The 18,827-nt window shown below is 53.1% G+C and overlaps 1 protein-coding gene across 3 annotated transcripts; it reads right to left on the bottom strand.

Moving 5' to 3' along the window:
- Nucleotides 1-212: 212 nt before the first annotated feature.
- On the bottom strand, nt 213-18,827 carry mtmr1a (myotubularin related protein 1a). 3 transcript variants are annotated; one of them, XM_056575573.1, is made up of 20 exons: nt 18,687-18,827; nt 17,763-18,082; nt 16,461-16,545; nt 16,172-16,195; nt 15,662-15,694; nt 14,289-14,355; nt 12,796-12,890; nt 12,136-12,243; nt 10,188-10,286; nt 8,307-8,390; nt 7,456-7,605; nt 6,052-6,240; nt 5,490-5,675; nt 4,521-4,679; nt 4,383-4,430; nt 3,655-3,747; nt 2,599-2,712; nt 2,201-2,244; nt 1,534-1,666; nt 213-1,067 (listed from the first exon to the last, which is right to left on the bottom strand). In XM_056575573.1, the coding sequence occupies exons 2-20, from the start codon at nt 17,852-17,854 to the stop codon at nt 909-911; spliced, it is 1,962 nt and encodes a 653-aa protein (XP_056431548.1). In that variant the 5' UTR covers nt 17,855-18,082; nt 18,687-18,827; the 3' UTR covers nt 213-908. The 3 variants fall into 3 exon arrangements, with proteins under 3 accessions (XP_056431548.1, XP_056431549.1, XP_056431550.1); XM_056575574.1 differs by lacking the exon at nt 15,662-15,694 and having other exon boundaries at nt 214-1,067; nt 18,687-18,825; XM_056575575.1 differs by lacking the exons at nt 15,662-15,694; nt 16,172-16,195 and having other exon boundaries at nt 214-1,067; nt 18,687-18,826.

The raw sequence follows: 18,827 nt of genomic DNA, 5'->3' as shown, positions 1-18,827 counted from the left end.
AAGATGGGATGTAGCCTGAACCCCTTAAAGATGGGATGTAGCCTGAACCCTTACAGGAGTCACATACTATTGAACCCCTTAAAGATGGGATGTAGCCTGAACCCTTACAGGAGTCACATACTATTGTACCCAATAAAGATTGAATGTAGCCTGAACCCTTACAGGAGTCACATACTATTGTACCCAATAAAGTCTGTTGTCCAATTATTGGACCTACGTGTAGCATGTGTTATTGCATTGAGTTCTCTACTTGGCCAGTACAACCACTACACCAGCAGAACTACAGCTGTATTGTAACACCAAATTATACAAAGCACTGGTTCTCTTTAAGAAGTACAATTAGACATCAAAAGCACAGCCTATTAACGTAAACAACCAGTATGCCCAAGAGCATGCTGGGAACACACCCCAGAGGATGCTGGGAACACCCCAGAGCATGCTGGGAGCACCCCAGAGCTGCAGTGGTCAGGCTCCATGTTGGTGAATCAGTGAATCATTTATTTAATAAATGGCAACATTTCAGAATCCACAGAGTAAACAACACTAATACTGACAGACATTAAGACGTGAGATAACAATAAGGTGAATCAAGAGGACGGTCCCCAAGGGGGATCAGTGAACTGAGCTGCGGACGCTGAAGGAGGCGGGGTCAGGGGTCAGGAGGAGCCTGACCAACCCTTATTCAGGGAACAGATGAATGTATGAATGGAACATGGATCCTAGCTGCCATGTAGGTTACACGTTAGAAACCTTTATTACAGTGGGAGTGGATCAAACACATGACCTACAGGAATACACACCAACAACTGGTGCAAACCGGTACAAACTGGAGTCAGGGGGAAACGCTTTCCCATAATAATAAAATGAAGCCCATGTCCCCCCAGTGCAGCGGTTGGCGTCAGACGGGACTAAGTGCAGGTGGGGGCAGTCCGCAGAGGGGCGGCGCCCTGGTGGGGCGGGGGGGACGCCCGGTCACACAGAGACGCCTCCTTCTGCAAAGCCTCCACCTTCCTCTGCAGCTCCAGCTTCAGCCCCAGCAGCTCCTTCAGGCTCTGCTGCACGGGCATCTGGGGGGGAGGGGGAGAGAGAGGGAGAGGGAGGGAGGGAGAGGGAGAGGGAGGGAGGGAGGGAGAGAGAGAAGGTTAGGAGGAGAAGGTTAGGAGGGAGGGAGGGAGAGAGAGAGAGAAGGTTAGGAGGAGAAGGTTAGGAGGGAGGGGGAGAGAGAGAGAGAGGGAGAGAGAAGGTTAGGAGGGAGAGAGAAGGTTAGGAGGGAGAGAGAGAGAGAGAGAGAGAGAGAGAGAGAGAGAGAGAGAGAGAGAGAGAGAGAGAGAGAGAGAGAGAGAGAGAGAGAGAGAGAGAGAGAGAGGCACGTCATCTGTTAGTAAAGCGTGAATGAAGGTGACCCTCTGTGTGGAGGGTGAACCCTAACTCTCACCAGGGGTGAGGGTGAACCCTAACCTCTGACCCCTGGGGAGGGTTAGGCTGAGGTTGAGCCCTAACCTCTGACCCCTGGGGAGGTCAGCTAATGGGTACCTGGGGCCTCATGCGGGGGTTCCAGCGGGCGTAGTAGCCGGTCCAGAGCTCCAGGTGTCTGGAGGAGGCCAGGGGGTAGAGGACATGGTGCTCCTGGTCCACGAAGAACGGGTTGGTGAACTCTTCTGGTTGGCTGGGCAGACACAATAGTTAGTAGGTTTCTGTGTGTCCCTCATCTAACCCTGACCTGTGTTAGCATCATGTAACCCTGGCCTGTGTTAGCATCATGTAGCCCTGGCCTGTGTTAGCATCATGTAGCCCTGGCCTGTGTTAGCATCATGTAGCCCTGGCCTGTGTTAGCATCATGTAGCCCTGGCCTGTGTTGGCATCATGTAGCCCTGGCCTGTGTTAGCATCATGTAGCCCTGGCCTGTGTTGGCATCATGTAGCCCTGGCCTGTGTTAGCATCATGTAGCCCTGGCCTGTGTTGGCATCATGTAGCCCTGGCCTGTGTTAGCATCATGTAGCCCTGGCCTGTGTTAGCATCATGTAGCCCTGGCCTGTGTTGGCATCATGTAGCCCTGGCCTGTGTTAGCATCATGTAGCCCTGGCCTGTGTTGGCATCATGTAGCCCTGGCCTATGTTGGCATCATGTAGCCCTGGCCTGTGTTAGCATCATGTAGCCCTGGCCTGTGTTGGCATCATGTAGCCCGGCCCTCCACCCTCACCTGTTGATGTACGACCAGAGAGACTTGGTTTTACTCTGCAGCTCCTGAAACGATCGAAGAGATGAATGTCAGCGTTTGGTTTATTTTGATTAAATAAATGAGCACTATTAGCACTGTTAGCTTTGTATAAAATAGGGGCATTGACAATGATAATAAAACATTAAATATATATAAACTGCTCATTCAAATTAACATTCAAATGAGCAGAATGTGTCCACCTGACTGTTGAATGATTCGTCCTGTGAGTGGACTAATGCTTCAGTGGGAGTTAGCAGAGTCAAGCTCAACACTAGTTAATGTTCTGTGTCACTGCATTTAACTACTGCATTTACAAAGCACTGCATGCGTCCCCAGTCCCAGAGGGTTAGGGTAGCAGACGGTCACAGAGGAGCACGTACCTGGGCCCCCTTCTCACGCTCACTGCTGCAGAGGAAGGTCCCAAACAGACAGCTGTACAGGTGGTCCAGCACGCTCACCAGGAACAGCTCGTTGAACTCAAAGGCTGCAGGGAACTGGGGCACAAAGAAGACTGTCTCTCCTCCAGACACACAAGACTGTCCTCCAAAGGACATAGGACACACACAAGACTGTCTCTCCTCCAAAGGACATAGGACACACACACAAGACTGTCTCTCCTCCAAAGGACTTAGGACACACAGAAGACCATCCGAAATCAGGTCCCACCTGGGGCCCCTCCATCAAAACCAGGTCCCACCTGGGGCCCCTCCATCAGAACCAGGTCCCACTGGGGGCCCCTCCATCAGAACCAGGTCCCACTGGGGGCCCCTCCATCAGAACCAGGTCCCACTGGGGGCCCCTCCATCAGAACCAGGTCCCACTGGGGGCCCCTCCATCAGAACCAGGGCCCACTGGGGGCCCCTCCGTCAGAACCAGGTCCCACTGGGGGCCCCTCCGTCAGAACCAGGTCCCACTGGGGGCCCCTCCGTCAGAACCAGGGCCCACTGGGGGCCCCTCCGTCAGAACCAGGGCCCACTGGGGGCCCCTCCATCAGAACCAGGTCCCACTGGGGGCCCCTCCATCAGAACCAGGTCCCACTGGGGGCCCCTCCGTCAGAACCAGGGCCCACTGGGGGCCCCTCCGTCAGAACCAGGTCCCACTGGGGGCCCCTCCATCAGAACCAGGGCCCACTGGGGGCCCCTCCATCAGAACCAGGGCCCACTGGGGGCCCCTCCATCAGAACCAGGGCCCACTGGGGGCCCCTCCATCAGAACCAGGGCCCACTGGGGGCCCCTCCATCAGAACCAGGGCCCACTGGGGGCCCCTCCATCAGAACCAGGGCCCACTGGGGGCCCCTCCATCAGAACCAGGTCCCACTGGGGGCCCCTCCATCAGAACCAGGGCCCACTGGGGGCCCCTCCGTCAGAACCAGGTCCCACTGGGGGCCCCTCCATCAGAACCAGGGACCACTGGGGGCCCCTCCGTTGGGGTCCTACCTGTCGGGTCATCTGCCAGACGCAGTCGATGAACTGGACGAAGAGTGGAGAGCGCTCTGAGCTGGCGTGGTCCTCGTCTCCGTGACCAACCCGCTGAGGAGCACAGAGCAAGGTCACTACACAGCAAGGACCCTCGTCTCCTCTGCCCTCGTCTCCTCTGCCCTCATCTCCTCTGCCCTCGTCTCCTCTGCCCTCGTCTCCTCTGCCCTCGTCTCCTCTGCCCTCTTCTCCTCTGTCCTCATCTCCTCTGTCCTCATCTTCTCTGTCCTCATCTTCTCTGTCCTCATCTTCTCTGTCCTCATCTCCTCTGTCCATCCCTTATCTCCTCTGCCCTGATCTCCTCTGTCCTCATCTCCTCTGTCCTCATCTCCTCTGTCCTCATCTCCTCTGTCCTCATCTCCTCTGTCCTCATCACCTCTGTCCTCATCTCCTCTGTCCTCATCTCCGGTCATTTTCTCCTCGGTCATTATCTCCTCGGTCCTTCATCTCCTCTGTCCCCATCTCCTCTGTCCCTTATCTACTCTGTCCCTTATCTCCTCTGTCCCTTATCTCCTCTGTCCTTATCTCCTCTTTCCCTTATCTCCTCTGTCCTGATCTCTTCTGTCCTTGTCTCCTCTGTCCTTATCTCCTCTGTCCTTGTCTCCTCTGTCCTTGTCTCCTCTGTCCTTGTCTCCTCTGTCCTTGTCTCCTCTGTCCTTCCCTTATCTCCTCCATCCCTTATCCCTCACCGCGGTGAACTGGTGTCCGAAGCTGATCCACTCCTTCTCCACCAGAACCTGTAAACACCGCGACCCAAAGCCGTGTTAGGAAGATGAAGTGGTGTCCGGCGGGCGGCGGTTCGTGTGAACAACGTCAGTGTGTGTCACCTGGAACCCCTGCAGCGTGCGGTAGTAGCTGTCCAACATGAGCATGGCCAGCGCCGTGAGCTGGGGCGTGCGGTCCCAGCCGTCGCTGCAGTGCACCACCACAGACGTCTTCCCCGACTCCAGCCTGTCTGCGATCCGCACCGCTCCCGTGAGCAGCAGCTAGGGGGCGCCGGAGGGAGGGGACAGGGGGACGCCTTTAAGCACCAACCACACTCAGTGGGAGGTAGGGTGATAAAGGGTTCATGTAACAGGGCTAAGGGGTTCCTACCCGGATGTAGGCTGATAAAGGGTTAAGGGGTTCACTATAAGGGTTTAGGGGTTCCTAACCGGATGAAGGGTAATGAAGGGTTGGTTAAGGGGTTCCTATACCCTGATGTAGGGTAATAAAGAGTTCGTTAAGGGGTCCCCTATAAGGGTTAAGGGGTTCCTACCCTGATGTAGGGTAATAAAGAGTTTGTTAAGGGGTTCCTATAAGGGTTAAGGGGTTCCTAACCGGATGAAGGGTAATGAAGGGTTCGTTAAGGGGGTCCTATAAGGGTTAAGGGGTTCCTACCCGGATGTAGAATGATAAAGAGTTAAGGGGTTCCTACCCTTATGTAGGGTAATAAAGAGTTCGTTAAGGGGTCCCCTATAAGGGTTAAGGGGTTCCTAACCGGATGAAGGGTATTGAAGGGTTGGTTAAGGGGTTCCTATACCCTGATGTAGGGTAATAAAGAGTTTGTTAAGGGGTTCCTATAAGGGTTAAGGGGTTCCTAACCGGATGAAGGGTAATGAAGGGTTGGTTAAGGGGTTCCTATAAGGGTTAAGGGGTTCCTACCCGGATGTAGGGTGATAGAGGGTTAAGGGGTTCCTACCCTTATGTAGGGTAATAAAGAGTTTGTTAAGGGGTTCCTATAAGGGGTTCCTAACCGGATGAAGGGTAATGTAGGGTTGGTTAAGGGGTTCCTATAAGGGTTAAGGGGTTCCTACCCGGATGTACTCCAGCCAGTGCGTCTGGTGGACGGAGGAGTGCCAGGACGCCTCGTCGATGGTGGGGTACACCACCTCTTTCAGTTTCCTCAGAGACTCCCTCATCACGTGGATGTTGGGGATCTCCAGGAAGCTCAGCTCAACGTTCGGGTAGAAGCTCTCGCTCTCGTAGCCGCCATCTTTGGCCTGCTCAGAACATTTGGTCCCGAGGGATCCAGAGACACACAGATCAAGGGATGGACCGACGGGCCTCAGAGCTAGCAGGCTGCAGACTGCAGGAGTCTGAGACAGGGGAGATCCCCAGCAGACAGGTTGGTCCTCCCTGGGGTTAGTGGGGTCCCTGGTCGTTAGTTAGAATGTATTGGTATCTAGCCATCAGACCTGGATGAACTAGATTCAGTGGTCTGAATCCAGGAGGTTGGCTGCCATGACCCTGATACCCCCTCAAGACCAGTCTCACTCTCCCAAAACACGGCATGCACAATTATAGAGGAGCAAAAACTAGGTCCAGAAAACTCTAGCCGGATGAATGTGTTGTCCTCATGACCTTTGACCTTGGTACCTTGTTGGTGTCGGCCACGCTGCTCTGCCGCGCGTCGAAGATGAGGAGCTTGTGGGACTGGGCGTTGGCGTCCATGACCGTCTGCAGGAGGCGCTCGTCTTCTTTGCAGCGCCGGTCATGCGGGCCGACCAGCGGCTGGCCACAGCGCACGATGGTGGCCTGGGACTCAGGGTGGATCCACGACAGCACCTGAGGGCGAGGCTTCAGTTAGAGCTTTGGAGAGGAGAGCTTCAGTTAGAGCTCTGAGGAGAGCTTCAGTTAGAGCTCTGAGGAGAGCTTCAGTTAGAGCTCTGAAGAGGAGAGCTTCAGTTAGAGCTCTGGAGAGGAGAGCTTCAGTTAGAGCTCTGGAGAGGAGAGCTTCAGTTAGAGCTCTGAAGAGGAGAGCTTTGGTTAGAGCTCTGAAGAGGAGAGCTTTGGTTAGAGCTCTGGAGAGGAGAGCTTCAGTTAGAGCTCTGAAGAGGAGAGCTTTGGTTAGAGCTCTGGAGAGGAGAGCTTCAGTTAGAGCTCTGGAGAGGAGAGCTTCAGTTAGAGCTCTGAAGAGGAGAGCTTTGGTTAGAGCTCTGGAGAGGAGAGCTTCAGTTAGAGCTCTGAAGAGGAGAGCTTCGGTTAGAGCTCTGGAGAGGAGAGCTTCAGTTAGAGCTCTGGAGAGCTTCAGTTAGAGCTCTGGAGAGGAGAGCTTCAGTTAGAGCTCTGGAGAGGAGAGCTTCAGTCAGAGCTCTTGAGAGCTTCAGTTAGAGCTCTGGAGAGGAGAGCTTCAGTTAGAGCTCTGGAGAGGAGAGCTTCAGTCAGAGCTCTGGAGAGCTTCAGTTAGAGCTCTGGAGAGGAGAGCTTCAGTTAGAGCTCTGGAGAGGAGAGCTTCAGTTAGAGCTCTGGAGAGGAGAGCTTCAGTTAGAGCTCTGGAGAGGAGAGCTTCAATTAGAGCACTGGAGAGGAGGGCATCAGTTAGAGCTCTGGAGAGGAGAGCTTCAATTAGAGCTCTGGAGAGGAGGGCTTCAGTTAGAGCTCTGGAGAGCTTCAGTTAGAGCTCTGGAGAGGAGGGCTTCAGTTAGAGCTCTGGAGAGGAGAGCTTCAATTAGAGCTCTGGAGAGGAGGGCTTCAGTTAGAGCTCTGGAGAGCTTCAGTTAGAGCTCTGGAGAGGAGGGCTTCAGTTAGAGCTCTGGAGAGCTTCAGTTAGAGCTCTGGAGAGCTTCAGTTAGAGCTCTGGAGAGGAGCGCTTCAGTCAGAGCTCTGGAGAGGAGAGCTTCAGTCAGAGCTCTGGAGAGGAGAGCTTCAGTTAGAGCTCTGGAGAGGAGGGCATCAGTTAGAGCTCTGGAGAGGAGGGCTTCAGTTAGAGCTCTGGAGAGGAGAGCTTCAGTCAGAGCTCAGGAGAGCTTCAGTTAGAGCTCTGAGGAGAGCTCCACCCACCGGGATGCGGTGCTTGGCCCTGAAGGCGGCGACCCGGCGCAGGTCGTCCTCGGGGATGCAGGTGGGGACGACCAGGAGGGAGGGGTAGGTGTCACACAGCTGGTAGCTGCTGTTCACCCGGCTGAGTGCCCAGCTCTCGTTAGGCAGGCCCTGAGGACACACACAGCACCATCACCACTACACCATCACCACTAGACACAGCACCGTCAGCACTACACACAGCACCGTCAGCGCTACACACAACACCATCACCACTACACACAGCACCATCACCACTACACACAGCACCATCACCACTAGACACAACCCCATCACCACTACACACAGCACCATCAGCACCATCACCACTACACACAGCACCATCACCACTACACACAGCACCATCACCACTACACACAGCACCATCACCACTACACACAGCACCATCACCACTAGACACAACCCCATCACCACTACACACAGCACCATCACCACTACACACAGCACCATCACCACTACACACAGCACCATCACCACTACACACAGCACCATCACCCCTACACACAGCACCATCACCCCTACACACAGCACCATCACCACTACACACAGCACCATCACCACTACACACAGCACCATCACCACTACACACAGCACCATCACCACCATCACCACTACACACAGCACCATCACCACTACACACAGCACCATCACCACTACACACAGCACCATCACCACTACACACAGCACCATCACCACATACACCACGAGATACTAGAAAATGATATTATAACACTGAATTAAAACTGTTGATTCAGCGCTGATTTATTAAGAATGTTGAGTGTTAACTTCTAACAGGCCGGGATGGAACTCACCTGTCTCTTGTATTCCATCACAGGGTCGTAGACCGTCCATCCGTTGACAGGAAAGTCCTCCTGGTACTGGAACGCAAACAGAGCCTGCACAGGAACCAACACTGTGAGCATTATCCTCCAGATCTATGAACCAACACTGTGAGCATTATCCTCCAGATCTATGAACCAACACTGTTAGCATTATCCTCCAGATCTATGAACCAACACTGTGACCATTATCCTCCAGATCTATGAACCAACACTGTGAGCATTATCCTCCAGATCTATGAACCAACACTGTGAGCATTATCCTCCAGATCTATGAACCAACACTGTGACCATTATCCTCCAGATCTATGAACCAACACTGTGACCATTATCCTCCAGATCTATGAACCAACACTGTGAGCATTATCCTCCAGATCTATGAACCAACACTGACCATTATCCTCCAGATCTATGAACCAACACTGTGACCATTATCCTCCAGATCTATGAACCAACACTGTGAGCATTATCCTCCAGATCTATGAACCAACACTGTGACCATTATCCTCCAGATCTATGAACCAACACTGTGAGCATTATCCTCCAGATCTATGAACCAACACTGAGCATTATCCTCCAGATCTATGAACCAACACTGTGACCATTATCCTCCAGATCTATGAACCAACACTGTGAGCATTACCCTCCAGATCTATGAACCAACACTGTGACCATTATCCTCCAGATCTATGAACCAACACTGTGAGCATTATCCTCCAGATCTATGAACCAACACTGTGAGCATTATCCTCCAGATCTATGAACCAACACTGTCAGCATTATCCTCCAGATCTATGAACCAACACTGTGACCATTATCCTCCAGATCTATGAACCAACACTGTGAGCATTATCCTCAGATCTATGTTTACTATCAAATCAAAGGCCCCTGCAGTGGGGGAAGGCGTACTGGTAGTTCACTATGACTCACCATTGGACTGGTAGTTCACTATGACTCACCAGTGGACTGGTAGTTCACTATGACTCACCATTGGACTGGTAGTTCACTATGACTCACCAGTGGACTGGTAGTTCACCAGTGGATTGGTAGTTCACCAGTGGACTGGTAGTTCACCAGGACTCACCAGTGGACTGGCAGTTCACCAGTGGACTGGCAGTTCACCAGTGGACCGGCAGTTCACCAGTGGACCGGCAGTTCACCAGTGGACCGGTAGTTCACCAGTGGACCGGTAGTTCACCAGTGGACCGGTAGTTCACCAGTGGACCGGTAGTTCACCAGTGGACCGGTAGTTCACCAGTGGACCGGTAGTTCACCAGTGGACCGGTAGTTCACCAGTGGACCGGTAGTTCACCAGTGGACCGGTAGTTCACCAGTGGACCGGTAGTTCACCAGTGGACCGGTAGTTCACCAGTGGACCGGTAGTTCACCAGTGGACTGGTAGTTCACCAGTGGACCGGTAGTTCACCAGTGGACCGGTAGTTCACCAGTGGACCGGTAGTTCACCAGTGGACCGGTAGTTCACCAGTGGACCGGTAGTTCACCAGTGGACCGGTAGTTCACCAGTGGACCGGTAGTTCACCAGTGGACCGGTAGTTCACCAGTGGACTGGTAGTTCACCAGTGGACCGGTAGTTCACCAGTGGACCGGTAGTTCACCAGTGGACCGGCAGTTCACCAGTGGACCGGCAGTTCACCAGTGGACCGGCAGTTCACCAGTGGACCGACAGTTCACCAGTGGACCGACAGTTCACCAGTGGACCGGTAGTTCACCAGTGGACCGGCAGTTCACCAGTGGACCGGTAGTTCACCAGTGGACCGGTAGTTCACCAGTGGACCGGTAGTTCACCAGTGGACCGACAGTTCACCAGTGGACCGGTAGTTTGCTGGGACTCACCAGGCCCTTGCAGAGGGGAAAGGCGTACCGGGCCAGCAGGTCCACCAGCTCAGGTTGGTCCGCCTCCTTCTTGTAGGCAAACCTGAGACTCCTCATGTCCTGAGACGGAATGAAGACAGATCATCATATCACAACACCTTAGTCCTATCACCTTAGTTCTAACCTTAATTCTAACACCTTAATTGTAATGCCTTAATCCATCAGACCGTGCCTTAAGGAGCCTCTTCTGGTGGGACAGGTGTCACCTCTTGTGAGGACATGAAGGGTGTGTCTCCATACCTTACAGACCAGTTCAGACCTGGGTCCCAGTTCCTTACAGACCAGTTCAGTCCTGTGTCACAGTACCTTCCAGACCAGTTCAGTCCTGTACCTTACAGACCAGTTCAGTTCTGTGTCACAGTACCTTCCAGACCAGTTCAGTCCTGTACCTTACAGACCAGTTCAGTCCTGTGTCACAGTACCTTCCAGACCAGTTCAGTCCTGTACCTTACAGACCAGTTCAGTCCTGTGTCACAGTACCTTCCAGACCAGTTCAGTCCTGTACCTTACAGACCAGTTCAGTCCTGTCACAGTACCTTCCAGACCAGTTCAGTCCTGTACCTTACAGACCAGTTCAGTCCTGTACCTTCCAGACCAGTTCAGTCCTGTACCTTACAGACCAGTTCAGTCCTGACTCCTGTGTCACAGTACCTTCCAGACCAGTTCAGTCCTGTACCTTACAGACCAGTTCAGTCCTGTGTCACAGTACCTTCCAGACCAGTTCAGTCCTGTACCTTACAGACCAGTTCAGTCCTGTACCTTCCAGACCAGTTCAGTCCTGTACCTTACAGACCAGTTCAGTCCTGTACCTAATGGCGCATTTCCACCACCGGATGTGCTTCGGCCCAGCACGCCTAAGCTCAGTGGTGAAGGTGCGGTTTGTCCAGCTGAGTTACGGCTCACGTTTCCACCGTGGACAGTAGCCTTATGGTAGGGCGGGGTTTAGGACAGTAGCCTTATGGTAGGGCGGGGTTTAGGCCGGATGGCGACCGCGGACAGTAGCCTTATGGTAGGGCGGGGTTTAGGCCGGATGGCGACCGCGGACAGTAGCCTTATGGTAGGGCGGGGTTTAGGCCGGATGGCGACCGCGGACAGTAGCCTTATGGTAGGGCGGGGTTTAGGCCGGATGGCGACCGCGGACAGTAGCCTTATGGTAGGGCGGGGTTTAGGACGGATGGCGATAGCCGCGGCATCTACATAAGCATTGTGACCTCATAGCAGCCCAACACAGAGTAGCCTGCTAATAAATCCAAGGAAAAAGAAGAACGCGATGAACAAAGAGCAGCAATGTAGGACATCAAAGAAGGACATCAAACTTTTGCGCAACATTTTCTTCAATAAACGAAGCTTTCGCCGTTGGCCAGAAATACCTCGTGGGTACTGTGGTTGTTCGTTATTATCCCCGTCGCACAGAAGTGCTGATTCTGTCGACCAATCAACGGATGGCGTGTGTAGCTGGAACTTGTTGGCACCCTTTCCGAGGTCTCAGTAACCCAACGGAGGAGTACTGTGAGATAAGTACGGCTCAATACGGCTCGATCCGGATCCCGCCCACTTTTGGCAGTTTTAACGCGACCCGTGCCGCACCTTTGCATACCGAACCGACCTGCACACACCGGTGGAAATGCGCCATTACATACCAGTTCAGTCCTGTACCTTACAGACCAGTTCCCGTCCTGGACTGGTTCATACCTTACCGCCCCCGTCCTGGACTGGTTCATACCTTACCGACCCCGTCCTGTACTGGTTCATACCTTACCGCCCCCGTCCTGTACTGGTTCATACCTTACCGCCCCAGTCCTGTACTGGTTCATACCTTACCGCCCCAGTCCTGTACTGGTTCATACCTTACCGCCCCAGTCCTGTACTGGTTCATACCTTACCGCCCCAGTCCTGTACTGGGTCGTACCTTACAGACGAGCTCCAGGCCCCTGGAGTCCTCTCCGTGGCTCTGCACGTTGATGGTCTCCAGTCTGCTGATGGCCCCCAGGTTCACATCCAGGAAGAACGGGGGCTCCTGAGTGCAGGCAGAGAGACATCAGCAGACCCAAACATGCACTTCAGTTCCAGCTTTGATGGAGGGATGACCATGGAGATATCCACGTTACAAAGAGGGATCAAAGTGTTTCTGCCCACAGAAGCATTGTTCTCTGAGTGAATAATGTACCGGTCAGCAGTATTTAAGATAATGACCTGTAAGATAATGACCTGTGTGATAATGACCTGTGTGATAATGACCTGTAAGATAATGACCTGTGTGATAATGACCTGTGTGATAATGACCTGTGTGATAATGACCTGTGTGATAATGACCTGTAAGATAATGACCTGTGTGATAATGACCTGTGTGATAATGGAATGTGTGGTAATGACGTGTATGATAATGAGTTGTATGATAATGACCATTATTATAATGAGGTGTATGATAATGACATGTATAATGAGTTGTATGGTAATGAAGTATGATAATGACGTGTATGCCAATGATTTCCATGCTAATTATGTATATTTTAAAGCTGTGTAAGATAATGACTTGTAGGGTAATGATGTGTATGCTAATGACGTGTACCCTTTCCAAGCTGTTGAAGTACAGCTTGTAGTCTGTCAAGGTCAACATCCCGGTCACCAAACCGCTGAATGGACAGATATACATGACATCTTGAGCTGTGAACACACACACACACACACACACACACACACACACACTTATTGATTTTTATATATATTATATTATATTGGGTTTTAAATCAAGCTCTCCTCTCTTTGTTGTTAAGGAGGAGTGAGGAGGGGTGAGGATGAGGAGGGGTGAGGAGGAGGAGGGGTGAGGAGGGGTGAGGATGAGGAGGGGTGAGGAGGAGGAGGGGTGAGGAGGGGTGAGGATGAGGAGGGGTGAGGATGAGGAGGAGTGAGGAGGGGTGAGGATGAGGAGGGGTGAGGATGAGGAGGGGTGAGGAGGGGTGAGGATGAGGAGGGGTGAGGAGGGGTGAGGATGAGGAGGGGTGAGGATGAGGAGGGGTGAGGATGAGGAGGAGTGAGGAGGGGTGAGGATGAGGAGGGGTGAGGATGAGGAGGGGTGAGGATGAGGAGGGGTGAGGAGGGGTGAGGATGAGGAGGGGTGAGGAGGGGTGAGGATGAGGAGGAGTGAGGAGGGGTGAGGATGAGGAGGAGTGAGGAGGGGTGAGGATGAGGAGGGGTGAGGATGAGGAGGGGTGAGGAGGGGTGAGGATGAGGAGGGGTGAGGATGAGGAGGGGTGAGGAGGGGTGAGGATGAGGAGGGGTGAGGACGAGGAGGGGTGAGTATGAGGAGGGGTGAGGAGGGGTGAGGATGAGGAGGGGTGAGGAGGGAGGAGGAGGGGTGAGGATGAGGAGGGGTGAGGATGAGGAGGAGTGAGGAGGGGTGAGGATGAGGAGGGGTGAGGATGAGGAGGGGTGAGGAGGGGTGAGGAGGGGTGAGGATGAGGAGGGGTAAGTATGAGGAGGGGTGAGGAGGGGTGAGGATGAGGAGGGGTGAGGAGGGGTGAGGAGGGTTGAGGAGGGGTGAGGAGGGGTGAGGAGGGGTGAGGAGGGGTGAGGATGAGGAGGGGTGAGGAGGGAGGAGGAGGGGTGAGGATGAGGAGGGGTGAGGAGGGGTGAGGAGGGGTGAGGATGAGGAGGGGTGAGGAGGGAGGAGGAGGGGTGAGGATGAGGAGGGGTGAGGATGAGGAGGAGGAGGAGTGAGGAGGGGTGAGGATGAGGAGGGGTGAGGAGGGGTGAGGATGAGGAGGGGTGAGGAGGGGTGAGGATGAGGAGGGGTGAGGATGAGGAGGGGTGAGGATGAGGAGGGGTGAGGAGGGGTGAGGATGAGGAGGGGTGAGGAGGGGTGAGGACGAGGAGGGGTGAGGATGAGGAGGGGTGAGGATGAGGAGGAGTGAGGAGGGGTGAGGATGAGGAGGGGTGAGGAGGGGTGAGGACGAGGAGGGGTGAGGATGAGGAGGGTTGAGGAGGGAGGAGGAGGGGTGAGGATGAGGAGGGGTGAGGATGAGGAGGAGGGGGGAGGAGGAGAAGGGAGGAGGGTCTCCTCACCACGGAGCTGGACCGACTCTCCGGTTACCAAGGCAACGTCCTTCAACTGAACCTGGACCTGAAACTTCTGTGCAAACAAAGAGCGGTCAGAGAAGAGGAGCGGCCCACGGTCCGATCCCCCGGAGCCCCCCCGGACCCCCCCCGGACCCCCCCCTGGACCCCCCCCTGGACCCCCCCCTGGACCAGACCTCAGTATGGCCCCAATGGCCCCCGGACCCCCCCCGGACCAGACCTCAGTATGGCCCCAATGGCCCCCGGACCCCCCCCGGACCAGACCTCAGTATGGCCCCAATGGCCCCCGGACCCCCCCTGGACCAGACCTCAGTATGGCCCCAATGGCCCCCGGACCCCCCCTGGACCAGACCTCAGTATGGCCCCAATGGCCCCCGGACCAGACCTCAGTATGGCCCCAATGGCCCCCGGACCCCCCCTGGACCAGACCTCAGTATGGCCCCAATGGCCCCCGGACCAGACCTCAGTATGGCCCCAATGGCCCCTGGACCAGACCTCAGTATGGCCCCAATGGCCCCCGGACCAGACCTCAGTATGGCCCCAATGGCCCCTGGACCAGACCTCAGTATGGCCCCAATGGCCCCCGGACCAGACCTCAGTATGGCCCCAATGGCCCCCGGACCCCCCCCGGACCAGACCTCAGTATGGCCCCAATGGCCCCCGGACCCCCCCCGGACCAGACCTCAGTATGGCCCCAATGGCCCCCGGACCAGACCTCAGTATGGCCCCAATGGCCCCCGGACCAGACCTCAGTATGGCCCCAATGGCCCCCGGACCCCCCCCCGGACCAGACCTCAGTATGGCCCCAATGGCCCCCGGACCCCCCCTGGACCAGACCTCAGTATGGCCCCAATGGCCCCCGGACCCCCCCTGGACCAGACCTCAGTATGGCCCCAATGGCCCCCGGACCAGACCTCAGTATGGCCCCAATGGCCCCCGGACCCCCCCTGGACCAGACCTCAGTATGGCCCCAATGGCCCCCGGACCAGACCTCAGTATGGCCCCAATGGCCCCTGGACCAGACCTCAGTATGGCCCCATACTGAATATTTAGTTTGGGCAGTTTCTTGTAATTCACTTTCTCATGTGATTTTGATATTGATGCATCATGGATTACAAACAATGCTCGGAATCCAATGATCTGTAATCCCTTTGGCCGAGTGCTCCGTCATGAAGCACTCGTCTGGAGGGTCAAGCCAACGTTATGACGTTAACGTTAGCTTGAGGAGACATCAGGGTTCAGCTTTCAGAGGAGAGCGCACTGTTTGTGTGTTAATGGTGCATAGCAAACATAGCGTACAGGGTTAAGCAAATCACTTTAGAAAGAGAAAGAACAAAGGTATTCTTAAAGTATTTGATAACCTCTGGGTCGTCCTGAGCGGCGCCGTCAGAGTCCTGAAGACGTAGGAGGCGGGGAGTTATGTGAAGAGGAAATGACAGAAAGGGGTAGAGATCAATATTAGGAAAGAGATTAAAAGACATTGAAAGTCAAATCATGATGAAAAAGATGGCGGAAGGAAGGAAGTGGAGGAAGTTCTTCAATTAGCGTGGGGCTAGCAGACGTAAGCAAGCAGCTCCACTAGCTAGTGTTAGCTACAAGCAGCTCCACTAGCGAGTGTTAGCTACAAGCAGCTCCACTAGCTAGTGTTAGCTACAAGCACCTCCACTAGCTAGCGTTAGCTACAAGCAGCTCCACTAGCGAGTGTTAGCTACAAGCAGCTCCACTAGCTAGTGTTAGCTACAAGCCCTCCACTAGCTAGTGTTAGCTAAAGGAGCTACACTAGCTGGTGTTAGCTACAAGGCCTTCTTACAGCCGAGAAATTCAGAAGGAGGTGGCAGACGAGAAGCATGTTCAGGGACTGGAATTCTTACCCTCAGATTCGGTCTCTTGGAAACCTGAACACCCAACCATAAACAGAAAATGGGAAAGCATGAAGTACACACTAGGAACACCGGGAGCGTTCTGCAGCTCCATGACGGAGGAGATCAACAGAGTTCGTCTCCTCCAGCCCTATGGGACTATAGGACCGGCCCTATGGGACTATAGGACCAGCCCCCTTTCGGGGCGGCCCCCTTTGGGACCAGCCCCCTTTGGGACCAGCCCCGGGGGAGGAGCCACCAGGGTGTGGGAGGAGCCACAAGGGTGTGGGGAGGAGCCTACCTTGCTGAGGGCGGGGTCAGAGATCTGCGTGGAGATGGTGGCGGCGATGAGCTGCTTGCACCACTCCACATGGGAGCCTGCGGGGCTGAGAGAGGAACAGGGTGGTTCGTACTGCCCAAGGGGCATTAGTGACAACACATGTTAACCTTCAACCGGTTAACAGGGTGGTTCGTACTGCCCCAGGGGCATTAGTGACAACACATGTTAACTTTCAACGGGTTGCCCCAAAATGCTGCTGTGATACCTTTGCCAGATTCGTAAATTTGTGATTTTGTTAGAATTGTCGTTATCTAATTATTACACAACGTTGCATCTAATTATTACACAACGTTGCGTCAGAGTAACAAAGATCATTTATTCGCCAGATGAGCAGTGATGGGGAACACATATCTGGACCAAACCCGACATCTAACCATCATGACTGACAGCTGTCAATCTAACCATCATCAGGACTTCTCAGTGACTGACAGCTGTCACTCTAACCATCATCAGGACTCCTCAGTGTTGTGTTACCAGGGTGATGTTTAATATTGTTGTTACCATGGGGATGTATAATACTGTTGTGTTACCAGGGTGTAGTATAATACTGTTGTGTTACCATGGGGATGTATAATACTGTTGTGTTACCAGGGTGTAGTATAATACTGTTGTGTTACCAGGGGTGTAGTATAATACTGTTGTGTTACCAGGGTGTAGTATAATACTGTTGTGTTACCAGGGGTGTAGTATAATACTGCTGTGTTACCAGGGTGTAGTATAATACTGTTGTGTTACCAGGGTATAATAATAGTAGCATAATAGTATAATGCTGTTCCAGTCAAACAGCGTCGAGCTGAAACAGCCGATTGAATCAGAACGGTTTGGTGCATCCCTACCAAACTAGGGGGGGTTAAGAGGAAAAAACACTGAATAAAGGTCCTATTTCTTCGATAAAGTTGTTCTATTAATATGTTATATTTTTCTATCAAGTCGAGTGGGTTGTATTAAGAGTTAGCCCTAAATAGCGGAGGTTTGAAATAAGTTCAGAAACACATTCATAGCCGAGCAGTGAAGTGATGCGGAAGGAGATTTGGTCCCGATGAACCTCCGACCGGAGATCATTCTGGGGTCTGAGACTCTCTCCTGATTGCCCACCGACCGGAGACCAGTCTGGGATCTGAGACTCTCTACACCGTGTTAAGATGTTCTCTGGAAACCAAGCTGACCCAGCCCCACAGGCATTAATATGAGCTGTTCTCTGGATGAAACCAGTGCGATCATGCACAAAATACTGCGGCTACATAGTTTGAGGCGGTCCCTCACCTGTCCAGAGCCTCCCCTGGGGCCCGAACGGACGGTCTCCTGGGGTCTCCGGCCTTCTTCGGCCCGTCGGGCCCTGCGAGATGTTTTTCCATCAGATCGAAGAACCCGTCATGTGTTAAAGAACCGAGAGGTTTCAGAGTTGGTACCCGATGTGAGCGATCATAGAGCAGATACCAACAGCGGAGGGTTTCTGTGCATAAAGGCAGATGGTACTTCCGCCCTCTCGCTGGTACTTCCGCCCTCCCTCAACGCTTCCTCTCTGATCAGGGATCTGATTGGCTTGCATCCACCAGATGTTGTTACACCCCAGTTTCATCCTTCTGGTCAGTGGAACAAAAAAATATGTAATTCTAATTTTATGTATTATTTTATTTTATATATAGGCCTGAAAAATATTATATATATAAGCTATCTAAATATATATAATTTTTTTTATATATATATATTATTATATATTTTTTTATATATATGTATATATTTGATATATATATATATATATTTATTTTTATGATTACATACATATAATATTTACATAAAATCTATATAAAATAAAAATAGATGTATTTTATATATAGATCACTGTTGTCGCCAGCAGGGGGCAGTAGATATGCAGGTGTTCAAATACGAGCTGTGCTATATATTTAATCATTAAGAAGATATTTCTAGCCAGGGGGACAAGGTCATTTAGATACAGTTAAATTAATAGAAGGTTATAAATTACCACGGAAGGAAAGCAAATACATCTATGCACGCGCACACAGACACACCAAACCCAAACACAACACCACACCATACCACACAACACACACACACACATACACACACACACACAAACACACACGCCATGATGCAGTTAAGAGACGAGGAGCGATGCTGAGACCTCCAACTGGAAGCGAGAGGCGGGAGCAGGAAGTGGGGTCTCACCCTGGCTGATAGGATCAGGGATGAGGGAGTGGTGTCCGTTCAGAGGGAGGGGTGTCCGTTCAGAGGGAGTGGTGTCCGTTCAGAGGGAGTGGTGTCCGTTCAGAGGGAGTGGTGTCCCTGAGAGGTGAAGCTAGGAGGCGG

Source organism: Gadus chalcogrammus, chromosome 17 (genome assembly GCF_026213295.1).
Source record: "Gadus chalcogrammus isolate NIFS_2021 chromosome 17, NIFS_Gcha_1.0, whole genome shotgun sequence".
Taxonomy (NCBI): Eukaryota; Metazoa; Chordata; class Actinopteri; order Gadiformes; family Gadidae; genus Gadus; species Gadus chalcogrammus.
Note: the sequence above shows the minus strand (reverse complement) of the source record. Positions and strands in the feature narration are given on the sequence as shown.

What these genes read in the sequence shown, in the direction of transcription:
- mtmr1a (XM_056575573.1), bottom strand. Translation starts at nt 17,854, where the DNA reads ATGGAAAAACATCTCGCAGGGCCCGACGGGCCGAAGAAGGCCGGAGAC. An exon ending in TTCCCCTCTGCAAGGGCCTG is followed by an intron (nt 8,391 to 10,187) that starts GTGAGTCCCAGC and finishes GTTCCTGTGCAG; the next exon opens with GCTCTGTTTGCGTTCCAGTA. An exon ending in GGGCCAAGCACCGCATCCCG is followed by an intron (nt 6,241 to 7,455) that starts GTGGGTGGAGCT and finishes CCTCGCCCTCAG; the next exon opens with GTGCTGTCGTGGATCCACCC.